We start from the raw sequence: 20859 nt of genomic DNA, 5'->3' as shown, positions 1-20859 counted from the left end.
CTAGGCTGGAAGGAGCCCAACCCCTCTGTTTAATATTGCCATAAAACCCCAAAGCAATCAGGAAGATCTATTTCTTCCCCCTGTGGCACCTTATGAAAGAAACTCAGCAATTACCAAGGCCTGCTTAAGAAAAGCATCAGCTCCATACCAAGTTCTGGTTAAAACAGGAAAAAATCAGAAAGAAAATCAGAAAAAAAAAAAAAAAGGTTAACAAGAAAATGCTGCATAAAAAATACAGAATGTAAGGAACTTCTGACAAATAAACCTTACAGCTTTCTCTTTACTATAAGTCACTGTTGCTGTAAAATACACCATTGAACAAAGAAAGTTTTGAGAAGGCCACTGAGAGACAATTCAAAAGTGCAAGAAAAACCAACACACTGCACAGAAAAGGCAACAAATTAAACTGGCTGCACAGGAAAAGTAAGAGTGCACATAACAAATGTCTGAAAAATAACAAGTGGTGTACACAAGGCATTCAGAATTTGATTTTCTCCCAGTATTGTAATAGACAAAGGATGAAACATGTAAAAGATGCTGAAAGACAGAAGGTTGGAAATTGAAAAGGGACTTTTTTTTCAGTATACAGCAAAATTAGACTCTGAAACTCAATGCTATGTATGAGGAAATTGTTAAGATCAGTAACTCAATAAGAATAAAAAAGCTATTTGAATCGTGTATGGATAAAAAGAATAAACAATCCTATACAAGCAAATTCTAAGAAGAGTGAAACAAAATTGGTGGGGATATTATACTTCCTACCTGGGACTTTAAAGCAATCTCTGGCTCTTACTGAGTCAAATAAAATCTTCAAGGAGGGAGTAAGCATCAGCTCAGTTACCTACTGCTTTAACCACGAAATGTATTTGGGCTTCAAGGAAAACAAACACCTCCTTCCAACTGCCCCGAAATTGGTGTCACTGTTGTCCAATGTCACCAGACAGTTGTTGCAAGTGGATCCATCAGCAAAACATCCTCCACTTTCAGCTGACAAACCCGTCATTTTTCACCTCGTTAGAGAATTTCCTTTTTGCAGTCCCCACACAAGCTTCCCTGGACTTCTGTGAATGGGACAAAACCACCAGGGGCTCCCACACCTGTTGGTTCTGCCATTTCCTCCAGCCCCCTGACACAGCTTCAATTCTGGGAACATTTTACTGACTTTTCTTCCAATAGCCTTCAGTGGCTGTTTGTTTTGATATTCTTTACTGGTGATCTCTCTCAGATGTCTTTCAAATTACCCACTTTCTTTCATATTTTGAGTTAAATTTGGAAGTTTCACAAACTAATAATGATACATGCTTCCTCCTTCCTTTCTTGTCCAAGCTACTGGTCAAACACAGGAAGAGTTTTTAAGTTTCAGCTCTACAATGCTTAGAGGCACAAGGACACACCTACACATGTAACAGGCTACTGTACTATAGCGTTTATTACTATACCAGTAAGTGTCTTGTTGGCAGTATAATTTGTTAAAACTATTTACAGAATTAATTTTGATGAAAATTAACCCCTCCCTCCACCCCAGAATAAAAAGGAACAAGGTGTTAAAGTTTAGAACAGCCCAAACAGATTATTTTTCTCCAAAGGAGGGACCATATTTTATGTGTGTCAGGAGGAGCATGGGATGAAAATCTGGTGTGGTGGAACTGCATGCACACGGGTGCATTGAATTTGCCCACTTGGCTCTTGGCATGGCTGGCTTGGAACAACCTGCATCTGTGCAAGAAAACAATGGGTTTTAGTCTTCAAAACAGGGCAGCTGCATGGAAACCATCTGTGGGGAATGGTTTCTGGAGTGCCCTGCCACCCAAATGCAGCCAGGAGTGGTTTAACAAGGGCCCTCATTCCTCTTAACATAAAATCTGTGTCACATTCTGCACACTCATCACAGTAACTCCTTCCTGGTAGCTGGAAAAGTCACTGTGATTGTGCCCCTGGGACGGGGAAACTTTGGATGCATTGACAAACTGGGGAATGAGAGGCTGGGAAGCAGTGCCAGGGAAAGGGACTGGGGCTCCTGGCTGTGGGAAATAGTAAAGGTAAGATGATTTCCAGAAAGCTGTAAAAGCAGGCTTTTTTTAAAAACAGAAAGAACAGAAAACTCAGAGCTAGCTGCAGCTGCAACATCTGAAAGTAGAAAAAGTTACAATGGTACAGCAAGCAAGGACATCAAACAATAGCTCGAGTTTGAGACTTAGCTAAGATAGACCTTAGGACTGTAGAAAAATATGAAACAAGATATTCTATGTCTAACAAGATAGTAAAAAGTTTTAAGCTTAATAATGGAGTATTGTGCAATGTTGATAGAAAGCAGACAAGAAAGCATTGTGTGAAGCAGGTGTACATGTGCTTTTAGTGATTGGTCAGAACAATTTTCTGTAACCTTTAGCAAGATGCTATTGGCTAAAATGTTTTTAAAATGCTCTGTAGCAAAGAAATCTTTGGTTGTTGCTGGCTGTACATGAGCCTTCCCATCTTTCTATTGTCTCAACCATGTAATGGATGCTGCAATAAAAGCTCAAAGAATGTACCCCAGCAGTGCTGTCCTTTTTGTGAAAATAATCTGCAAACACAAAGGCCAGTGGCAGTGCCCTGGAGCCAGCAGGGACATCCCTGCCCTGGGGACACCAGGCCCAGCATGGCCAGGCAGGGATTGTCCTGCTCTGCTCTGGGTTGGGGCGGCCTCACCTGGAATATTGGTGCAGTTCTGGCATCACAACATTAAAAAGGCATTGAACTGTCAGAGAGAATGCAGAGGAGGCCATGGGGGTGGTGGATGGTGTGGAGGGGCCGTGTGAGGAGGGCTGAGGGCGCTGGGTGTGTTCAGCTGGAGAAGGCGAGGCTGAGGGCAGACCCACCACAGCTACAGCTGCCCATGAGAGGAAGAGGAAGGGCAGCTCTGATCATCTCCGATCCCTGATCTCTGATCCCTGATCTCCACTCCCTCCGACACTGGCAGGAGCTGAGGGAAGGGCTGGAGCTGGGCCAGGGATTTGGGTTGGAGCTCAGGGAAAGGTTCTTTCCCCAGACCTTCTTTCCCTGGGCACTGCCCAGGCTTCCCAAGGCTGCCAGAGCTCCAGGAGAGTTTGGACAACACTCCAGGGATGCCCAAAGTGGGATTTTTGAGGTGTCTGTGCAGGGACAAGGTCTTGACCTGTTAATTATCATGGGTCCCTTCCAGCTCAGGAGATTCCTTGACTACACTGGAATTTGCTGGTAGAGATTATGCATCAGGTCAACTGGCCAGAAATGTGTGGCCACCAGCCTTTCCAGCTGTGGCACCACAGGGAAAAGGCTCTGTCCCGTGGACAGCTGGGACAGTGGCTCAAGGTAGAATGGAAATCTGCCACAGGGCCTGTGCAGCTTCCCAACACATTTGTGCAGCACATGTGGGTATCACAGGCCATCCATGATGTGGAAGAAGAAAACAGAAACCTCAGAGAGACCCTGGGAAGGGATTGCTTACATTATTAAATGTGTTTGATTAATAACCTTTATTTTTGGAGTGCAAGGATTTCAGTTATGTCTGGCAGAGTTAATGATGCTCACAATATAAACCCACATGCAAATCAAACCCTTAAATCTGAAGCCTTTGTTGCTTCAAACATGAATTTTCCTGGTTGGATCTCTGTCCCTTCAGCTACTTGAGTGGCAGCCAGTAACACATATTGGGTCTAATGTCTCAAATTCCAACTTTTTCCAGTATGCAGTCTCTACCTGATAATCACAATAATGCATACTGTATATATCTTTTGAGTGGGTTTTTTTGTGAGGGGTTTTCTTTCTCATTATTTGTTTTGTATTTGTATGGGTTTTTTTGGTTTTTTTGTGTGTGGTTTTTTGCTTTTGTTTGGGGCTTTTTGCTGGGGTTTTTACTTCAGTTCTTCTGGGGCCCCTTTCGGCCCTGGAAGGGGCTCTGAGCTCTCCCTGGAGCCTTCTCTTCACTCCCAGCTATCGCAGCCTTGTTTCAGAAGAGCCCTTGACTTGAATCTTCATTCCAATCAGATAAGTAAATGCCTCTTAAATAATGGAAGAATATTAACAAAATAGATTTGCTGTGATATCAGCACAAAATCCAGTCCAGGCCTGGTTTTGGTTACTTTATGAGCTTTGAAATGGGAAACTCTTTCTCGGTTTTTTTTTGGTGGTTTTTTTTTTCTTGTTTTGTTTTGGTTTTTTTTGATTTTTTTTTTGCTACTGGGTAACCAGAATCTTTTCAGGCAACCACAGCCAATTAATATCAGTTTTGCAATAAATCAAGAATATACAGTCAGTAAAATTGCTAATGATCTCTTTTATAGTTTACATATTAATTATTTACATGGGCAAAAGGTCAACAAATCTCAGAAATACTGACAGGGTGTTTGTTGATGTAAATGATAAAATAGCAGCTTTGAGAATGTATCTCGACTGCAAAATCAATCACCTGGCTTAATTGATTTGGCAACAGAATATTAGACATGAAAGAAATCCAAGATGAAAAGTTTTGTACAAGAGAACCACAACGTGGCTTTTGGAATTCTTGACAGTGTAAAAGAGACGTGCCTTGCAACGAGGTCATTTTAATGTATCTCTTTATGATAAATTTGACAGACTTCTTACTTGATTTACAGTGAGTTCAGAATTGAATTGTTAAACTTCATGAAGCAGAGGAGTTTGTATCAAAGGAACGCTGTGAATTGAGCTAAGGTGATATTGTATATAAATGCTAAATTAAGTTCACCACTGAAAATCCCACAATTCTCCCTGACTGCAGAGAGCTCTGTGGCTGCCTCTCACAGCTCCCATCCCCAGAGACCCTCTGAACACCTGGAGAGGGTATCTGATTTTTCATCCCATCTTAAATCAGATTATCTGAAAAGGACTGAATCTCATTCTCACCCAAAGAACAACTCTTCACATAAACTAGTCTTTTCTCAAATCACTTCAGCTGCCTTCTGGGCTTGTGGTGAGCCTGGGTCAGCTGTGGGAAGGCTTTATCTTGTCTTGAAGTTGACACAAACACACTTTGCTGATTATCAGGATCAGTAGCTAACACGATACACCTCAATATTTTTAAAAGGATGCTGTGGACCCAGCAAACCAGTCTGATGAATCACTCTGTGATGCACCAGCTGTATGTTCCTTACTCATTAATTAGGTGACAAGAGATGGCATTCCATCCAAAACTTTTCACTTGATGAAACTCGTGGGATTATTTACTTCTTTAACAAAGATCAGCTCCATGATATTTGATGGAAGAAGTGTTGTGTGCCACGCTGATGCCTCAGGTTTTAACTTTTCTATTTTTCAGATTTTGTGCTGCTTTAGTGTGTGGGTCTGAGCTTCATATGAGGGGATGGTGAGCTCTGTGCACAGAGCAGGGAGACAAAACAATTCCTGCTCCAGCTGGGCACCAAGGACAAATTACCCAAATCTCAGCCCAAGAGCACAAACACCGTGGGCTGGAGAGAGAAAAACAAGCAGGGTGGGACTGCCTGGGCTAAAGCTGGAATGGGACAATGAACTGCAAGGTGCAAATGGAGCAGAACTGATCAAAGGGAGAGACCCCAGGAGCGCTCGTGCATTTTGGGGCCATTTTGGTGCATCTTGGGTGCAGCCCTGGCTGGGCTCTTGTGCTGCCCAAGGTGCATCCATGGAGGAGATCCTTTGGATAAATCCCTGCTTTATTCTGTAACTCTGTTCAGCCTCTGTTCTAGGTCAGCCCTCACAAGGCATCAGTTTCTGGCGACACAGAAAGGACAAAAAACCCCTGGACCAGAGCCAGAGGAACCTCCAGCTCTTGCCATCAATGTGACAGATCCCATGATGGAGCATCCCTGAGCACATGCGTCCATGTGATTGTGTTTTCACATGAGCTCATCCACGTGGCTGGACAGCAAACAGTCATTTCCACGCTCCCAGAGGAGGAGGTGGGTGTATATTTTCACTGGATTAAGTCAGTGGAATTGCCCACGTTACCCACACAATTAACTGAGAGTGTGGCCAAAGTTAATGGAATTGAGCATCCATATTCCAGTCTTTGGAGACACATTGACTAAGGGACATAACAAACATGAAGATGTTAGCTGAGCTGGACTGTATTGTTCCTGGACACTTCAAATTATAGGCAAGTATCTAAATGGAGCAATTAATTCAGGTAGGCTGGATTCAGCGCTTAGTCACTGTGTGCTGAATGAGTGAACTAATTTTTACATGTGAGTGGAGCTGGATTCTTGACTATTTCCTTGAGTTTTTTACCTTCTGTAACAGCTGGCTTCCACATGCATCAGCAGTGTAAGATGTAAAGAGCCAGGCTGCTCTTGGTTTAAGAACCACTCATGCACAAATGGAAAACCCAAAATTTCTCTTGTGAGCTTCTCCTCAGGCAAGCACTTGTTTCAAATGAGATTTGCATGTGGAAAAACCCCCAGTTTCTATTAAAGTAGCAGACAATGCAGACTACATTTATAGGTTAGCACATGACCTGCTCAGTCACTAGCAGATGAATATCCCTCACTAATTGGCTTTGATTGCTGGTGGGGAGGAATGAGAAGCAGAAAACCTCCTAACTCTGTGTTAGAACTGTCCAGCAGTAACTAAAACATCCTTGAATTATCAATGATGGTTCCAGCACAAATTCAAAACACAAGCCCACACCAGCTACTGTGAAGACATTTAACTCTGCTCCTGATAAATCCAGCACACCCAAAATTTCTTTCCCCGTGAGGTTCGTTCTAAGTTCTCTACCTACACACTGTAAGATGAGGATACTGACCTGCTGTTCCAAATCTGATCTGAAAGTAGGAAATACTCTCCAAATAAATGAAAAGGATTAGAAAAAGATCAAGAAACTGTATTTCAAACAGGGTTAAATGGTATAAGTCTGGAGGTTTTGCTCTTGAACTTAGATACTGTGATTCAAAACATTTCTTCATTATTTATAAAGACATAGATAAAGAAAGATGTAGAAGATATTTATTCAGAAATTTCAGGGGTTTTTCCTTTTTTTTTTTTTACCATTTATCAAAGCAAACCCACAAACAGCTGAGATAAGAAGATAGTCCTTCTATTTCAAATACACTTCTGCATTAAAGACCTGCAAAATACATTTACTGTGTCCTTGCAATGGTCTAAAACATGCATAGCAAATCATGTCCTGTTGTGTCTAGTGGGTTGGTAGCCAGGTCATTTCTGAAGGCAGCAGCAGCATTCTGTGGTATTACCTTGCTCATAATATAAAGGCCAAAGTCTGATATACTCCAGAAACCCAGATCCGATATTAATCCTTAACAGTGCAGGCAATAAAAAGGTTCCTATCTATAAATACAATAAAATTTACCATGTGGAACTTACTGTGCTGGCAGTGAATCCCATTAAATCCCTGTGGACATTTACAAACATAGCCTATGAATGTGTCGCCTCGGTATGCTTCGCTAATTTCACATATCCCACCATTATGGCATGGATTGGGGAGGCAGGGTCCTGTGAGAAGGGAATAAAAAAAAAAAAAAAAAAAAGAGAGAGAGAGAGAAGTATGTACGCATCCACAATAACAACCATAATAATTTCAGTCATTTATAAGCATTCATTAAAGAAATAAAATGCCTTATGCAGGCCTTTATATCCCACTAACTCAGTAAAATACACCCTTCACTTACTTCAGATAACTTGCCAGCAAGGATTTTTATGAACAAGAAAAAAAAATATGAAGCGTGTCACTACTCATTAATCATGGCATTAGTTTTTAATGTGAGAGAAGACAGGAGACAGTGAGGCTAAATCTTGCTCTTCTGTTAAAGATAACAGGCATCCTAGTTTTTGCACCACTGAGGGGATAGGTATTAATCAAACATGCCTATCATGCACGGAGTGACATGTACAATGTCCCTGAATGATCACTACATGTCAAGTAGAGCAGTCTGAGGAGATCTTTGCTATGGCTCCGGGGGACTTTCTGAAATGTATCTGGGCCAGTAGTTAGCAGCGACCAAACCAGCTATTCTTTTCCACTCAGTGCCTCTGTAGCCACTTCAAGATGAGTTGAAAAAAGCTCTTCTGACTAAATTTTCTTTTTCCCCAACATGCCACATGCTAGGATGCATAAAGTTTCAGCATGGAGATCTGCTAGAATTGCAATTACTATAAATTTAAGTACCTTTGAAAAAGGAAATTGTTTGACTTGAGGTCTAGAGTTTACTCATTTAACACCACTGGAAAGAGCTACTTACATTTTAATGTCTTACTAACACTATCCCCAGCACGACTCCTACCAGAAGAAAACATTATTTTGATGATTTTTTTCCCCCTATCTCATTTTAAAGAGGTGGGAAACATTGTTTAGAAAGCCCCACATGCAAGTTTGTCTTGATTTGTAAATTCAGTATAATGTATGTTATTTGCAACCTCTGCCATGTACCCTGATAGGTGATAACCACTGTTTGTTGAAACACAATGTCATAATCCTTCACTCACTTTAAATTGCATTTGGAAAAAAACACCCAAAGCAAACAAAAGAGAACAGAAATCTAGAGCATAATTTACTGTCAATTTACTGAGTTGGGAATTTCAGAATCCCACAATCAGAGAGGTTGGAAAAGCCATCAAGTCAAAGTTATACCTGTTGCCTGATTTGTCGCCAGCCCAGAGCACCTCCAGCCCTTCCTGGGACACCTGCAGGGCTGGGCACTGCAAACGCCCCTGGGCAGTGCCAGGGCAGTTCCTGAGCCCCCTTTCCATGGGGAAATTCCTGCCGTGCCCACCCTGAGCCTGCCCTGGCCCAGCCTGAGGCCGTTCCCTCTGCTCCTGTCCCCGTTCCCTGGAGCACAGCCCGACCCCCCGGCTGTGCCCTCCTGGCAGGAGCTGTGCAGAGCCACAAGGGCCCCCTGAGCCTCCTTTGCTCCAGGCTGAGCCCCTTCCCAGCTCCCCCAGCCTCTCCTGGGGCTCCATTCCCTTCCCAGCTCCGTTCCCTGCCCTGGCCACGCTGCAGCCCCTCCATTCCCGTGTGAGGGGCCCAGAGGTGCCGCAGCCCTCGAGGTGTGGCCTCAGCAGGGCCGGCACAGGGCCGGGCCCTGCCCCGCTCCTGCCGCCGCCCCACGGCTGGCACAGCGCGGGGGCCATCGGCCTCTCGGCCCCCTGGGCACCCCTGGGCTGTGCCCAGCTGCTGGCACAGCGCTGGAGCCCAGGACATGGCTCTGGCTGCCCTCAGAGCCTGGCAGGGGCCTCAGAGGCCTGGGCACGGAGTCACAGACACCTGCGCCTTCGATCTTAACCCATGGAAACAGCAATTACCAACTTTGTTACAAGCCACAAGGGTTTGAGTAGAAGGTTAGTGAATTTATCACAGGGTGAAAATGGAGAATTTTGGGGTTTTTAGAATGGGGGTTCAGGGGGTAAGATGGAGGGATCTGGGCATGTCCTGTCCTTCCTCCTGTTTCTTCTTGGCCTCCATCTTCTGCTGTGATGGTGGCACTTTTGGGTTGGTTTAAGGTAGAAACTCACTGTCTAACATAGGTGACAGGTATTGGGAAGTTATGGTAAATAAAGTACACGTAGTTTTTAGTATAAAAAGATAACACTGCCCTGAGGGCGGACAGTGTGCCACAACCCGACCTGCTGGACAGACCTGGGCAGGTCAGAGAAAGAATGTTATAAATAAGAACAAAGAAACAGCCCTGAAAGGCAGAGCCGACACATCTTGGCTTCTTCTTTGGTCTCAGGGCTGGGAAAAAAAAGGATTTCTGACAGCTGGGGGTCATCTCAACACCAGAGACCTCATCATCACAGCAGCCCCAGGGCCTGTCCCAGCTCCCCAGCCCCTCTGCCCCAGCCTGGAGTGCTCCAGCGGGTTGGTGAGACCTGACAAGTCACCTTAGTGAGCCAACAAATGAACAAATAGAATGATTTAGACTTTAAAGAGCTGTAAATTCAATGTTTCTGCATGTCTGTCTCTTCATGTTATCAATTACAAGCTCAGGTTTGAAAGATTCCTGCAGCAGCTCCATTCATCCACGCATCACGTCAGGGAACACCGCGCTCTCCAAGCAAATATTAATTTGCAAAGCGTAAAAATTAACTGAATGATGAGGATGTCAGTACATATTCCCCAGTTATTGCTGCCCATGTGGCTATTGCAATTTGAGAAGCCACGCAGGTGCACATTTCTATTACAACTTTTGTCGTCAGCCTGTTCCAAGACACAGCCCTGCAGAGGTTTTGCTTGTGTACATCATTAAACATGGGATATGTCCCACTGAACCAAAAAAATAATGGACATGAATGTACTGCATATAATTCCAAATGGTGTTATTAGCAAAAAAAGGGCAAAAATTGTGAAGATGAAAATAAGGAGAGTGGCTGCTGCCTGATTTGCCTTTTGCCACACACACTCTGTATTATAACTTAAAAGTAGTGGTACACTGCATTCTTAATTCTGGGAAGATTTGTGTCTTTCAAGTATTACTGCTTCTATTCTTTCAAGTATTACCACTTCATGCTAATTCTCGTTCATAATAATTTGGGAAGAAACCTGTCCAATAATTTGCACTTTTAGCCTCCCAATAAATATGAATTGTGTATTTTTTTTTCTAAGCCTCTATCACAGAGCTGCAGTTTGGGGAGTACCTGCGGGCAGCCTCATATATTAATTGTTTCTATGCAAGCAAGATCTCTAATCTTCCAAGAGCAATAAATCTCTTAATAATTACTTTCTCATTTTGCTTTCTGCTTTCTCTGTATGGCTTGTTAAGTACATGTTCAGCCTACTTTCATTGATTTTCTTTATATTTTGCATTTTCTCAGATCAGTCCCAACTGCAAAGGCTTAAAAGGTCATCTGAGGTGTATAGTGATAAATATACTGGTACATGACAGTATTTCTACCTAATGTTTTTCTGTTATGAAGCGTTTCTTATGGAAAAAAAAAAAAACAACAAACAACTAACAATATGATTTTTTTTTTCCTATTATGGTTGTTATGGACAAATAATACGACTACTTTCAATATAAATGTTGTGTATTTTGCTTTGGGTATTTTTGTTTGCATTTGTTTTTGTTATTCATAGAAACTGGTAGTTCAAAAATTATTATTAGAGCAGGAAAACATTGCCATTATTTATGCTCAAATTAAAAAATTACAGTCATGTAGTTTTAACTAGTTAACATTTATTAATTGATAAAGACATGGGTCAGACTAACTCTGTTCTAAGTGAATGAATGGATGATTGAAAATTAAAAAGCCTGTGTCACCCTACCATTGCTTCTCCTAATTCTTCAAAGGACCAAAATTTAAGTTCACACATCTTGAGCTTATTTAAATTGCATGAACACCCTAATATGATACCTTAAAATTAATTAATTAGTTAATTAATTAATTTTAACTGAGCCTACGGGACCTAATGATTTGATTTCTGCAGATTTAGTGTCTGGAAGGATCTGGGGCCTAATCCTGCCATCATTCCATTGACGCGCCAAAAATGTAATGTGTAAGATCTGGGCACAGATGGCACATGAAAAGAGGTCCCAGCCAACTTCCATAGGGATGTCTAGGCTTTTAAACAACATGGTGTTAAATTCTGGATAATTAATTCTGTGACAGCCTGATTAATATGGTGTGTTACTCAGATCAATAGCAGCAAGTCCACAAATATTATTTTTTACCCAAAAAAAACCCAAAACCAAGACCACAAACAAATACCTCTAAAAAACTAACAAAAAAACCCAACAAACCCCCCCCCCAAACAAACCAACAAAATAACAAACTGAATATGTCAACTAATTTTCAAAAACGGTGGACTTCAGGGATTGATTGGGTATTTTTAAATCAATAGTGTTGTAATACTTTTACAGGTAATCTTTAAGTGGCTTCCAACACAAAGAGAACAACAACATTTGATCAATATTAATGAGCAGAGGAATCCAATGGTGTGGTTTCCAGGCATTTTTATCCATGTTCATATAAAATAATGTCAGCAAGATTAATTGTGCACTCAAAGTAATAGATCTGTTCAGTTTGCTGCTCTTTTGAGTTCTTCTTTGTTCAGTTCCAGGGGTATCAGCCAACATAATAAGTATAGTCCAAAATACATCATCCTGTTATTCAATTGAAATCCCATGATGTTTTTAAAAAAATATTGAAAGTTAACTTAAAGTGCAGCAGGTTTTAAATTTTAGATGTTCTTACTAAAACCTCTGAGACTTCGTAGAGGTATGAATCAAATAAATGCATCCTCAGCAGAGCTGCAGAGTGGCTCAAGGCAGAACCATGTTATCTGTTTTCTCATTTGACAAGTAGAGTCAACGAAAAATTCAAAATAAAATCTTGTACCATGCCATACTGCAGTGGAAACTGCATATTTGAGAGAAACCATCAGTTTGTCCAGAGAAGATAAAGCCAGGAAAGCAAGGAAAACAGTTCAGTGATAGCCATCTGCCTCTGAAAAAACAGCATAAGCATTTGTTTTTGCCAAATATAAAATCTGCTGATGCTTTGGTGGGAAGCAGAAATTACAGGGGATGTCATTAAACAAGGAATCAACATCAAGCCATCTTCATCACACAGTTGGATTCTCTGAATTCAAAAGTATGCTAAAACAGATGATCAAAAAATCAAAGTCCACTTTTTCTTAGTAAGTTGAGCTCAAATGACAAATATGAAAAATATAAGGAGAAAATAAAGGAAAAAACGTGTACTCCAATGGAGTGAAACATGCAAAATAACCACATTTTTTACAAGCAAAATTAAGTAAAATGAAAAAAAGAAATCTTAGCACATTTGATGGTATCAACCCATTTTCTCTTCATGTAGAAATAATATGACTTTAATGAAAAACACTAAATTAGATATTGACCTTAATATACATCAAGGTAAAGATACAAAGCTAATTGCTTCATTTGTTTTGTGGACTATTACTGAAGTAGAATGAATAGATAATGTTATTCTGATGATATAATAAGCTGCAAATCCCATCAAAACAAATATTGCGAGCTATCATCAAACTAATAAAACATATCAAATAATTTTCCTTTTCATTTTAAAGAAAAGTACTCTCCAGCTGTGTGCCTTTGTGGCAACAGATTTTCTTAAGTTCCTCTTGGCCTTACATGGATGTCACATAGGGTTTTTCCCCATCTGATAAATTGAGATCTTCACCAGAGATCCCTCACAGAGTTTTAACATCATCAGATGGAAGTTTCCCTCCGTGTTTGGATAATACATGACACTTTAGGTGCTTCCTCTGCCAAAGCAAAACCTTCAAAATAAGCTGTGACAGAGCTCACTTAGCAGGAGCTCCTGCATTTTGGAGTTAGTGTGTGCAAAGGCAGCCAGTGTCACAAACAACTTATTTCACCTGTTTGGGAAGGCAAGAATCAGCCTCCTTGCTGCAGGAACCAGCAGAATGGCACAAACTGCCCGTGGGGAGGGAAATAAGGGTTATCACACTGAATTAGGCTCAGTATCCATGTAATCCAACCCTGCCCTGCCTCTGCTCAGCAGTTCCTGCAACCTGAGCAAAAAGCTGAACCATCCCGCCATGGAAGTGAGCAAAAACCTGCAATAGATATTTTGCAAATATTTGTGATGAGCTCAATTTCCGAGTCTTTGTAGCTGACATAATTTTCTAAGTGACATACATGTTTTCTTCACACGGTTAAAAATTTCACCACCACTATGCACACAGACGATAGACTGCCTTTTTTTCAGAAGTACATTGACCTGTTTCTTTCCTCATCACCCTTTTAAAAACTCAAAATGGGTTTTTGAAAGGTCTGCCCCTTCAAATGTGAGATTGCAGAATTCACACTTCAGCAGATGCAAATCCAAAGCATAACCTAACCATATTCAAAAGGGACCATCTTCCACAGGGACACGCAGATGAGCATTCAAATCCATCAGCAATGTCCCTACAGGTTCTGGCAGAAATCTGCTTTGTTGCATGAAAAGGTCAGGAATACAACATAAGCTTCTGAGGGTCTCTGATCTTCCTCACATTTACTGCTTTGGTTGTTAATTCAATGTTATTGTGAAGACTTTGAATGCCTCCAGGTGCCTGCCTTGCAGTGCAGTGTTTGGGAACATTTGAGGAGCACATTCCCAGCAGATGTGCTGTCGACCTTCTGAAGGCACTGCAATCATGAAAATGACTTCTAGACAACGTGCTCCTTCTGCCACTAAAGTATTAAAAGTATTAAAGTATTAAGCATCAGCAGTAATGAACTAATGCTTTGTAGTCCAATATTTGCTCCTTCTCACTCAAATATCCTTTTTTTTTCACTTAAAAGTAATTTTGTATTAAAAATATACATAAACATCTAAATGTTTTAGGGCCCAACTCCATTTATACTGGTGCACCATGACAAACTGACCATCATCAGTTAATTATGATGATCATAATAAAGCTGTATTTTGAACTAACTCATCCTGCAAAGCTTCTGAAATGTAACAAGAAATTCTTCCTTGCCCAGCGCACTCAAATATTTGTAAAGTAGGGAGAAAAGGGAATAACCAATCCACAACAGCTTCTTCTAATCCTTCAAAAAATTCCTTTCTGTTTCACTGCTGGGATACACATGTACTTTTTTCATCAACAAACATGGATTGACCTACGCCTTGCTTTTTGTTTGGTTATTTCAACCTGAAAAGAACAGGCACTGCAGAACATCATTCACAGTTTATGTGGAATATTGGTAACAAAAACAGATTGCTGCGTGTTATTCCAGTTAATGCATGAAAGCAGAGAAAGTAATCAGATGACACACACTGTCATCTCATGAACATTCCCAAAATACCAGCTTTGGGGGAAAAAAATTTAAAAAAAATCTGTTCAGCCTGGCTTGTAAGTGAATTAGTAATGTATTAGATTCTATCTGCCTATATATTCATTATAAACTAATGGCAGAGATCCAGACTTAATTGCACTGTGATTAAATATTTATCTTGTTTTTAATGCAGCAAATGGAGCGTGTTGATTACAATGATCAAGGTGTCTCCATCTGGATGCAGCAAAAGATAAAGTTCACCCCCTGAGTGCAGAATGGCTTTTGGGTCATTTCTGCACATTTTCCTCCAATTCTATTCCCTACAATTCTTCTACAGGGAAGAAATTTCACCTATATTGTCCAGCCATCTCCCAACCTTTTTTGAGCTAATAGCTAGAATATTTTCTGAAAAGGAGCAATTCATACTTGATGGATATACAGTGACTTTCCTTAAGAGTCTTAAACTTCACACCCAAGCCTTTGATGGCAAATTTTACCCTAATTTGAGGCATGGTGAATATAGCAGGCACTGTAGTGATTTTACAGAGGGTGAGACATGAAAATACTCTAAAATCTGGGGAAAGTGTTCAATGCACTACAAGACATTTTCCCAAGTCCTCTTTCATTATTTCTCTTCAAATTCCTCAGCTTTCAAGGCTAAGAACTTTCTCTTTGCCAATTTTCAATGCTGTTTTCCCCTCTTTGTACCCTTTGCCACCTAAATATGTGTTTCTGGATAATGCCCACAGTATTCTTCCCCCACCAGATCTCCCACAAATCTCCTGAGCAAGTGTTAATGCGAGACCTGCTCTGCATCTCTGCGTCACCTTTCACAGGAGGATTTTATCTTCCCAGGGAACACCTGGTCAGTTTACAGAAAATACATTTCCAAGGCCTCTTCCTCCTCCTTTAACTCTCCACTCAGGCAGCATCGTTGCTGCTTTTCTCATAGATGATCCTTTCTGTGTCACTGACTTCTCCCAGTTTTTCTGACCCAGCTGTGGAATCTTGTTTGCTACACTCCTTTTGTGATTTATTTTGGCTCATTAAAACTAGATTAATTCTCCAACATACATTAGAAATATTTTCCAAATTTATTTTTCTGTTGATTCTGGTTTACATCAAACAGAAAAAGGAAAAAAAAAAACCTCTGCAAACAGAGAGAATAATTTTGTAAAAACTTTGCTGAAGGACTGCAGACTTGAATTTTTAATGCTAAAATATTCAAAGAAATATTAGATTAGATTTCAGTTGGGACGTCTGGAAGATTTAGTTCAAAGGTGCAGTCCTGAAAAGGCTAATGTCTACAGATTCTGCATTAAAACTCTCCAAATCCATTTTCTACATGATTGGAACAAATCCATGTCTCTGTTTACTGCACTGGTAATGGCTTAAGTAAAACAGACCCAGCAATAAAGAAACTATATATTGTTTGGTACCTAATGCAGAACCTCACTTGCAATTGGGATTTCTGTGCAACAGTGTTATTTTTATCATCATAATTCTTGTCATCATATATGAAGATGTAATTTTTTATTGTTTCACTGCACTTTAAACTGCCAGTGATGAGGACTTCTCATCCCTTTTTGCCTCTATAACTGGAAACTGGAAAAAAAAACCTGCAAAGATTATGTGAACTTTAATTATAACAGCAAATAGAATAAATCCAGTTAGTCCTCTTGCTGAGGATTCCAGTGGGAACTAAAAAATGCCACAGCCTAAACTTAGGCTGTTCATATTTGTATGAGTCAGATCCTAATTACTAGTGCTGCATTAATGGCACAGAAGCAGCAGAAGAGAACCTCAGAGGGTGGTTATCCTCAGGACATGAAATATTATTAAAAAGTGATGAAAGAGAATCACTAAATGTGAAATATATATAGTCCAAACAGGCATAAAGTTGTCCACAGCAGAAACCAAGGGAAATAGACAAGAGTTACACTCCAGTCACTTATTTCCCTGAGGATGTAGGACAGAGGAAATATATCCTTTCCTCTTCCACTTTTTATCCCAAGCTGCCATCAAGCCCCGCTATTTCCATGTAAAAAACCCTAAATCCTATTGAATTCCAAATTCTGTCACTATTCTCCAACTCTTTCTCCTTTCCTAGCTAGACAATCCAGCTAGGAAACCATTTCTCTTTTTTCTCCTCATCTCCCACTCCTGCTCCACATTGGTTTTTTTGTCAACCCAGCAACCTACAGTGGCTGAGAATCCCAGCTTAAAATCACAACCCATGTTTGCAGTCACGAGCCTTCAGTTTGGAACATGCACAGCAGGATCGCTTGGGATCTGCTTCCTTTGCACCAGCTACTTCCACGGCACGAATTCAAATTCATTGCTTGTGATTAATGCAGTTCACATGAAGCCAGTTGCACCTGGATGGGAGCACTGACTTATTTTGGTGGCTAATGGCAATAAGCCCTGCACAGCAATACTGCAGGTTGGTGTTTTCTGATAAGCTTTAATGCTTTAACTTGAAATTCCTGCTTGTGTTTAATAGTAATGTAAATAGTTTGTGATAAGGAGTTCAAGCACAGCTCTCAGCACAGGTGAATTTTGCCTTCCAGGATTGGGGCTTGAGCTGCAGCACTCTCCAGGGAAATGATTTATTCCTTTAGGGAATGGCATGGCACACTTCCACTGGAGATCTTGCCTTATAGCCCCTAAAAGACAAGACTGAAGTGATAAAAAGATGTTACTGTTTATTCAAGATCCTCCCGGTGCACTTATGGCCAAAAGCACATGTGATACAGGGCTTTGACATTTTTATCAGTTTATCAAATTAGCATAATTGATGAGAATCCCCAGTTAGAAGTACATTTAATGTGGTAATCCCCCCACCTTGTTTTGGCCTCCCACTGAAGAAACTGTAGAATTATACAATGATACTTTACAGAGCTACAAATAGGTGAAATAAATATATAAAAAGCAAAAATCTTTTGGCATCAGAGTCATAGAGCCTTTCCTGGTGTCCACCCTCAGGTGGGTCATAGGTATCTTGCCAGACACATCCAACTGAACGACTTAAAGCAGTTTGAGGCAAAAAAATTATTTTGAATTTCTTAGGATTATATTGTATGGCCTGTATTGTTCTATAAAAACTTGAGATGGAAACAAGACCTGATGAGAAGCACATTGCTTTGCACCTTCTCTCCCTGCCCCTGCTCATAGGAGGTTAGAGCAGAGCACACACCTGGCAGAATGTTATATTTGTGCTTTGTTTAAAAAAAGAAAAGCCCAGCATTCCAGTTTTGCAGAAAAAAAAAATAGTAGAAGTATTGTCATTAAGGAGGCTGGATTAAAAAAATAAAATTGAGACCTTTTTGGCCAACATGGAGAGATTCTGAAATACTCTCACTCTTTCCCTTAGTGTATATTAATAAATAAACTGTTCTGCAGTTTGAACAGGATGAAATTCTGTCGAAAAGTCGAAACTAATGAAATTCATGAATAACTGTAACACTGACTTGTAATATTACTGTGGAGTGTTAATTCATGTTTTGTTAAAACACAGTGCTGCAGGAAAATTGAATACATAAATCTCTACCCAGACCTTTTTGTTCTTGGGCTGTGCTCTTGGGCTGTGTTCTTCCTTGTAGTTATTGCAGCCATTCCAATAAAACTTCAGGAATTCCAAGGCATTTCTCGGGTTATTTGACACAAATAACTTTCAAAGTGTATAAAGGTAGATTTCATGCTAGCATATTTTTAATAATAGAAAACTGGGCATTCATGGGAGCACGTTACAATTAAAATTACAACTGTGTTCATAATTGGGGCATATTGCAATTTCATAATTGTTATTTTTATCCCACCAGTTGCCACACAGCCACAACTCCCATGGCAGCCAGTGGAAGTTGTGTCTGGAATAAAAACTGGACTGGGAAATCTTTTGGCCTTTTACTTATCTTCAGTCACTCTGACAATTTTCATTTAGCATTTTATTGCTTTACAGTACTGTGGATCGCATGTAAATTGTTTTGCCATGATTTTGTTTTGAAGTCACAATGGCATTTCTTTGTAAGGAAGACTACTGCAGGCAATAGAAAAAAATAGAAGAGAAAAATCTGCAAAAGTAGTTGTTTCCAAAATAAATTTTTTAACTACTACAAATGTATATAAATGGTTACTCAATACACAGGCAGGTGAAGGCCACACATCATATTAGGCTTTTGTCAAGCCTAATAAAGGACATTCAGGCTCTCAGGTAAAGCATAGTTTATCTAAAAGATTCCCAGTAGAAAAAAGTAAAGTGCATTTTAATTGCATTAGTAAAACTTCAAAATAATATACAATAAAAAAAGATCTATTCCATTTCTAAGACAAAAGAAAACAGGAAGGCCTTGGCTCTTGCAAAGAGTGATTGCCATATGGAAAGTCAATATATGAGTAAAAATGATGTGAATGAAGTGGTACATGTTTGTCACTGCAAGAAATCATCTACGAAGTTGCTGTATATGTGCAGAAATCCCCATGGTCCTGTCTGAGTGAACTCATTCAAGCCTTTGCTTGATATTTCCATGCACCTAAAGCAATTTATATTCTCTTTATGATAAGAAATGCATCTGAATTTTACCTGTTATGTTGTTTCAGTGATACAGTTTAAAGAGGGCTGTTTAGTCTTGCCCAATGTTAGTGACAAGCAAGATTTCTCTGTTTTTAAAATAATAAGGCCAAATCTTCCTTCAACATTTTTTTTCTGTTCAAGCTATGACAGACTTAAAGATCTCAATATACAAGGTCCTGATTATACAATCAGCCTCAAAGGAGCCTGAATTTAACAGAAGTACCAAATTCTCTCAGTTCAGCAATGCTCTCTGTACTTTGCCACCTGCCAGAGAGATTTCCATGCTTTCTTTAGCAGCCATCTAACCTGCTTAAGCTCAAGTTTTTTAACACTCTGATGTAATAAAATGTTATTTATTTAAAAGTTGTGGTTGTAAGAATTAATAATTTTTAATTATATTTATATTTAATTATTAGTTTTGTTCATTTGAACAGGAACAGCTTTTTTACAAATGGGTCATTATTCAATATGTTTTTTGCCTCCTGAGTTGATGTGCAACACACAGCCTTGACAACTAAAAATCACTTAAATTTGTGCTGTAAAGGAGTGAAATTCCTTCGTCAGTATTCTTTATGTTTCCACAGTCAATCCAGTGCTTTAGAGATGGTCATAAGGCTGTTTAAACCCAAAATAAGCATAAAGTAAGACTCCTTGTGATGCTATTTTTTGAATAGAGTCCTTTTCATTGGGCATGTTAACCTGCTACTAAATCCTCAACCAACCACTAATTCTGCTTGGTTTGCTTTCATTAGTATTTGCTTATTTTTATTTCACTTTCCACGTATCTAATGGGAGGATGAGAATCTTTAGTGGAACATAATCCCAATATTTGACCAGAGAAGACGATGTCTTCATCTTCACTCCAACTTTCAATGCACATTCCCACCAAATTCCCCCTTCCTACTGCCAGCACACATGCCACTGCATGGCAGGAGAGATCAAGGAGATGAACCAAAAGAACACTGGCTCCACCAGGAAAATTGCATTTTGGATGAGGCCTTTCCAGCTGGAGCAGCCCCCTGATGCAGCTGCACACACACAGAGCTGTGCAGGGCCAGCACAGGCACAAAGGAGAGCAGGGTGTGCTGGAGGAGGCAGTCAGAAATGTGGGAGGGAAACAACCCTTGCAGCAGCAGCCAACCCCACTGCTGCCTTTCTCTCTTTCTCTCTGCATCCCTGCATTCAGACCCACTCCCTCTGTGCCCATTCTCAGCTCATTAATCCCTTTTTTTTTTTTGCCTGTCATCTTCCTTCCTCAATTTCAGCACTTCTCAGATGAAAATCCTTCCTAGCAGCAGAGGGTTGTGTCAACTCTTCTCTGTCATATTTAGACTTTTCACAGAATCCCAGAATCACTGGGGTTGGGAAAAACCTGCAGGAGCAGCAATACAACCTGTGACAATTCCCAACTTGTCAAACCGACCAGAGCACTCAGTGCCACATCCAATGAAGTGGTTCACTTCCAAAACATCATGTCTCCCCCCAAAAAAGGTGTTCTTTTTGTACAATTCTCCTGTGTTTCAACTCTGCTGGTCAGGAGTAGAGAGGAATCAA

General features: G+C 40.4%; 1 protein-coding gene across 2 annotated transcripts in view; it reads right to left on the bottom strand.

Moving 5' to 3' along the window:
- EDIL3 (EGF like repeats and discoidin domains 3) overlaps positions 1-20859 on the bottom strand; it is a 239395-nt gene that overhangs the window by 116079 nt on the left and 102457 nt on the right. For both annotated transcript variants that reach the window (XM_030968997.1, XM_030968998.1), the window contains one exon: positions 7336-7464. In XM_030968997.1, coding sequence (XP_030824857.1) covers positions 7336-7464 — 129 coding nt within the window. The remainder of the gene's footprint in view (positions 1-7335; positions 7465-20859) is intronic.

Source organism: Camarhynchus parvulus, chromosome Z (genome assembly GCF_901933205.1).
Source record: "Camarhynchus parvulus chromosome Z, STF_HiC, whole genome shotgun sequence".
NCBI classification, from domain to species: Eukaryota; Metazoa; Chordata; class Aves; order Passeriformes; family Thraupidae; genus Camarhynchus; species Camarhynchus parvulus.
This window is presented reverse-complemented; position numbering and strand designations above follow the sequence as displayed.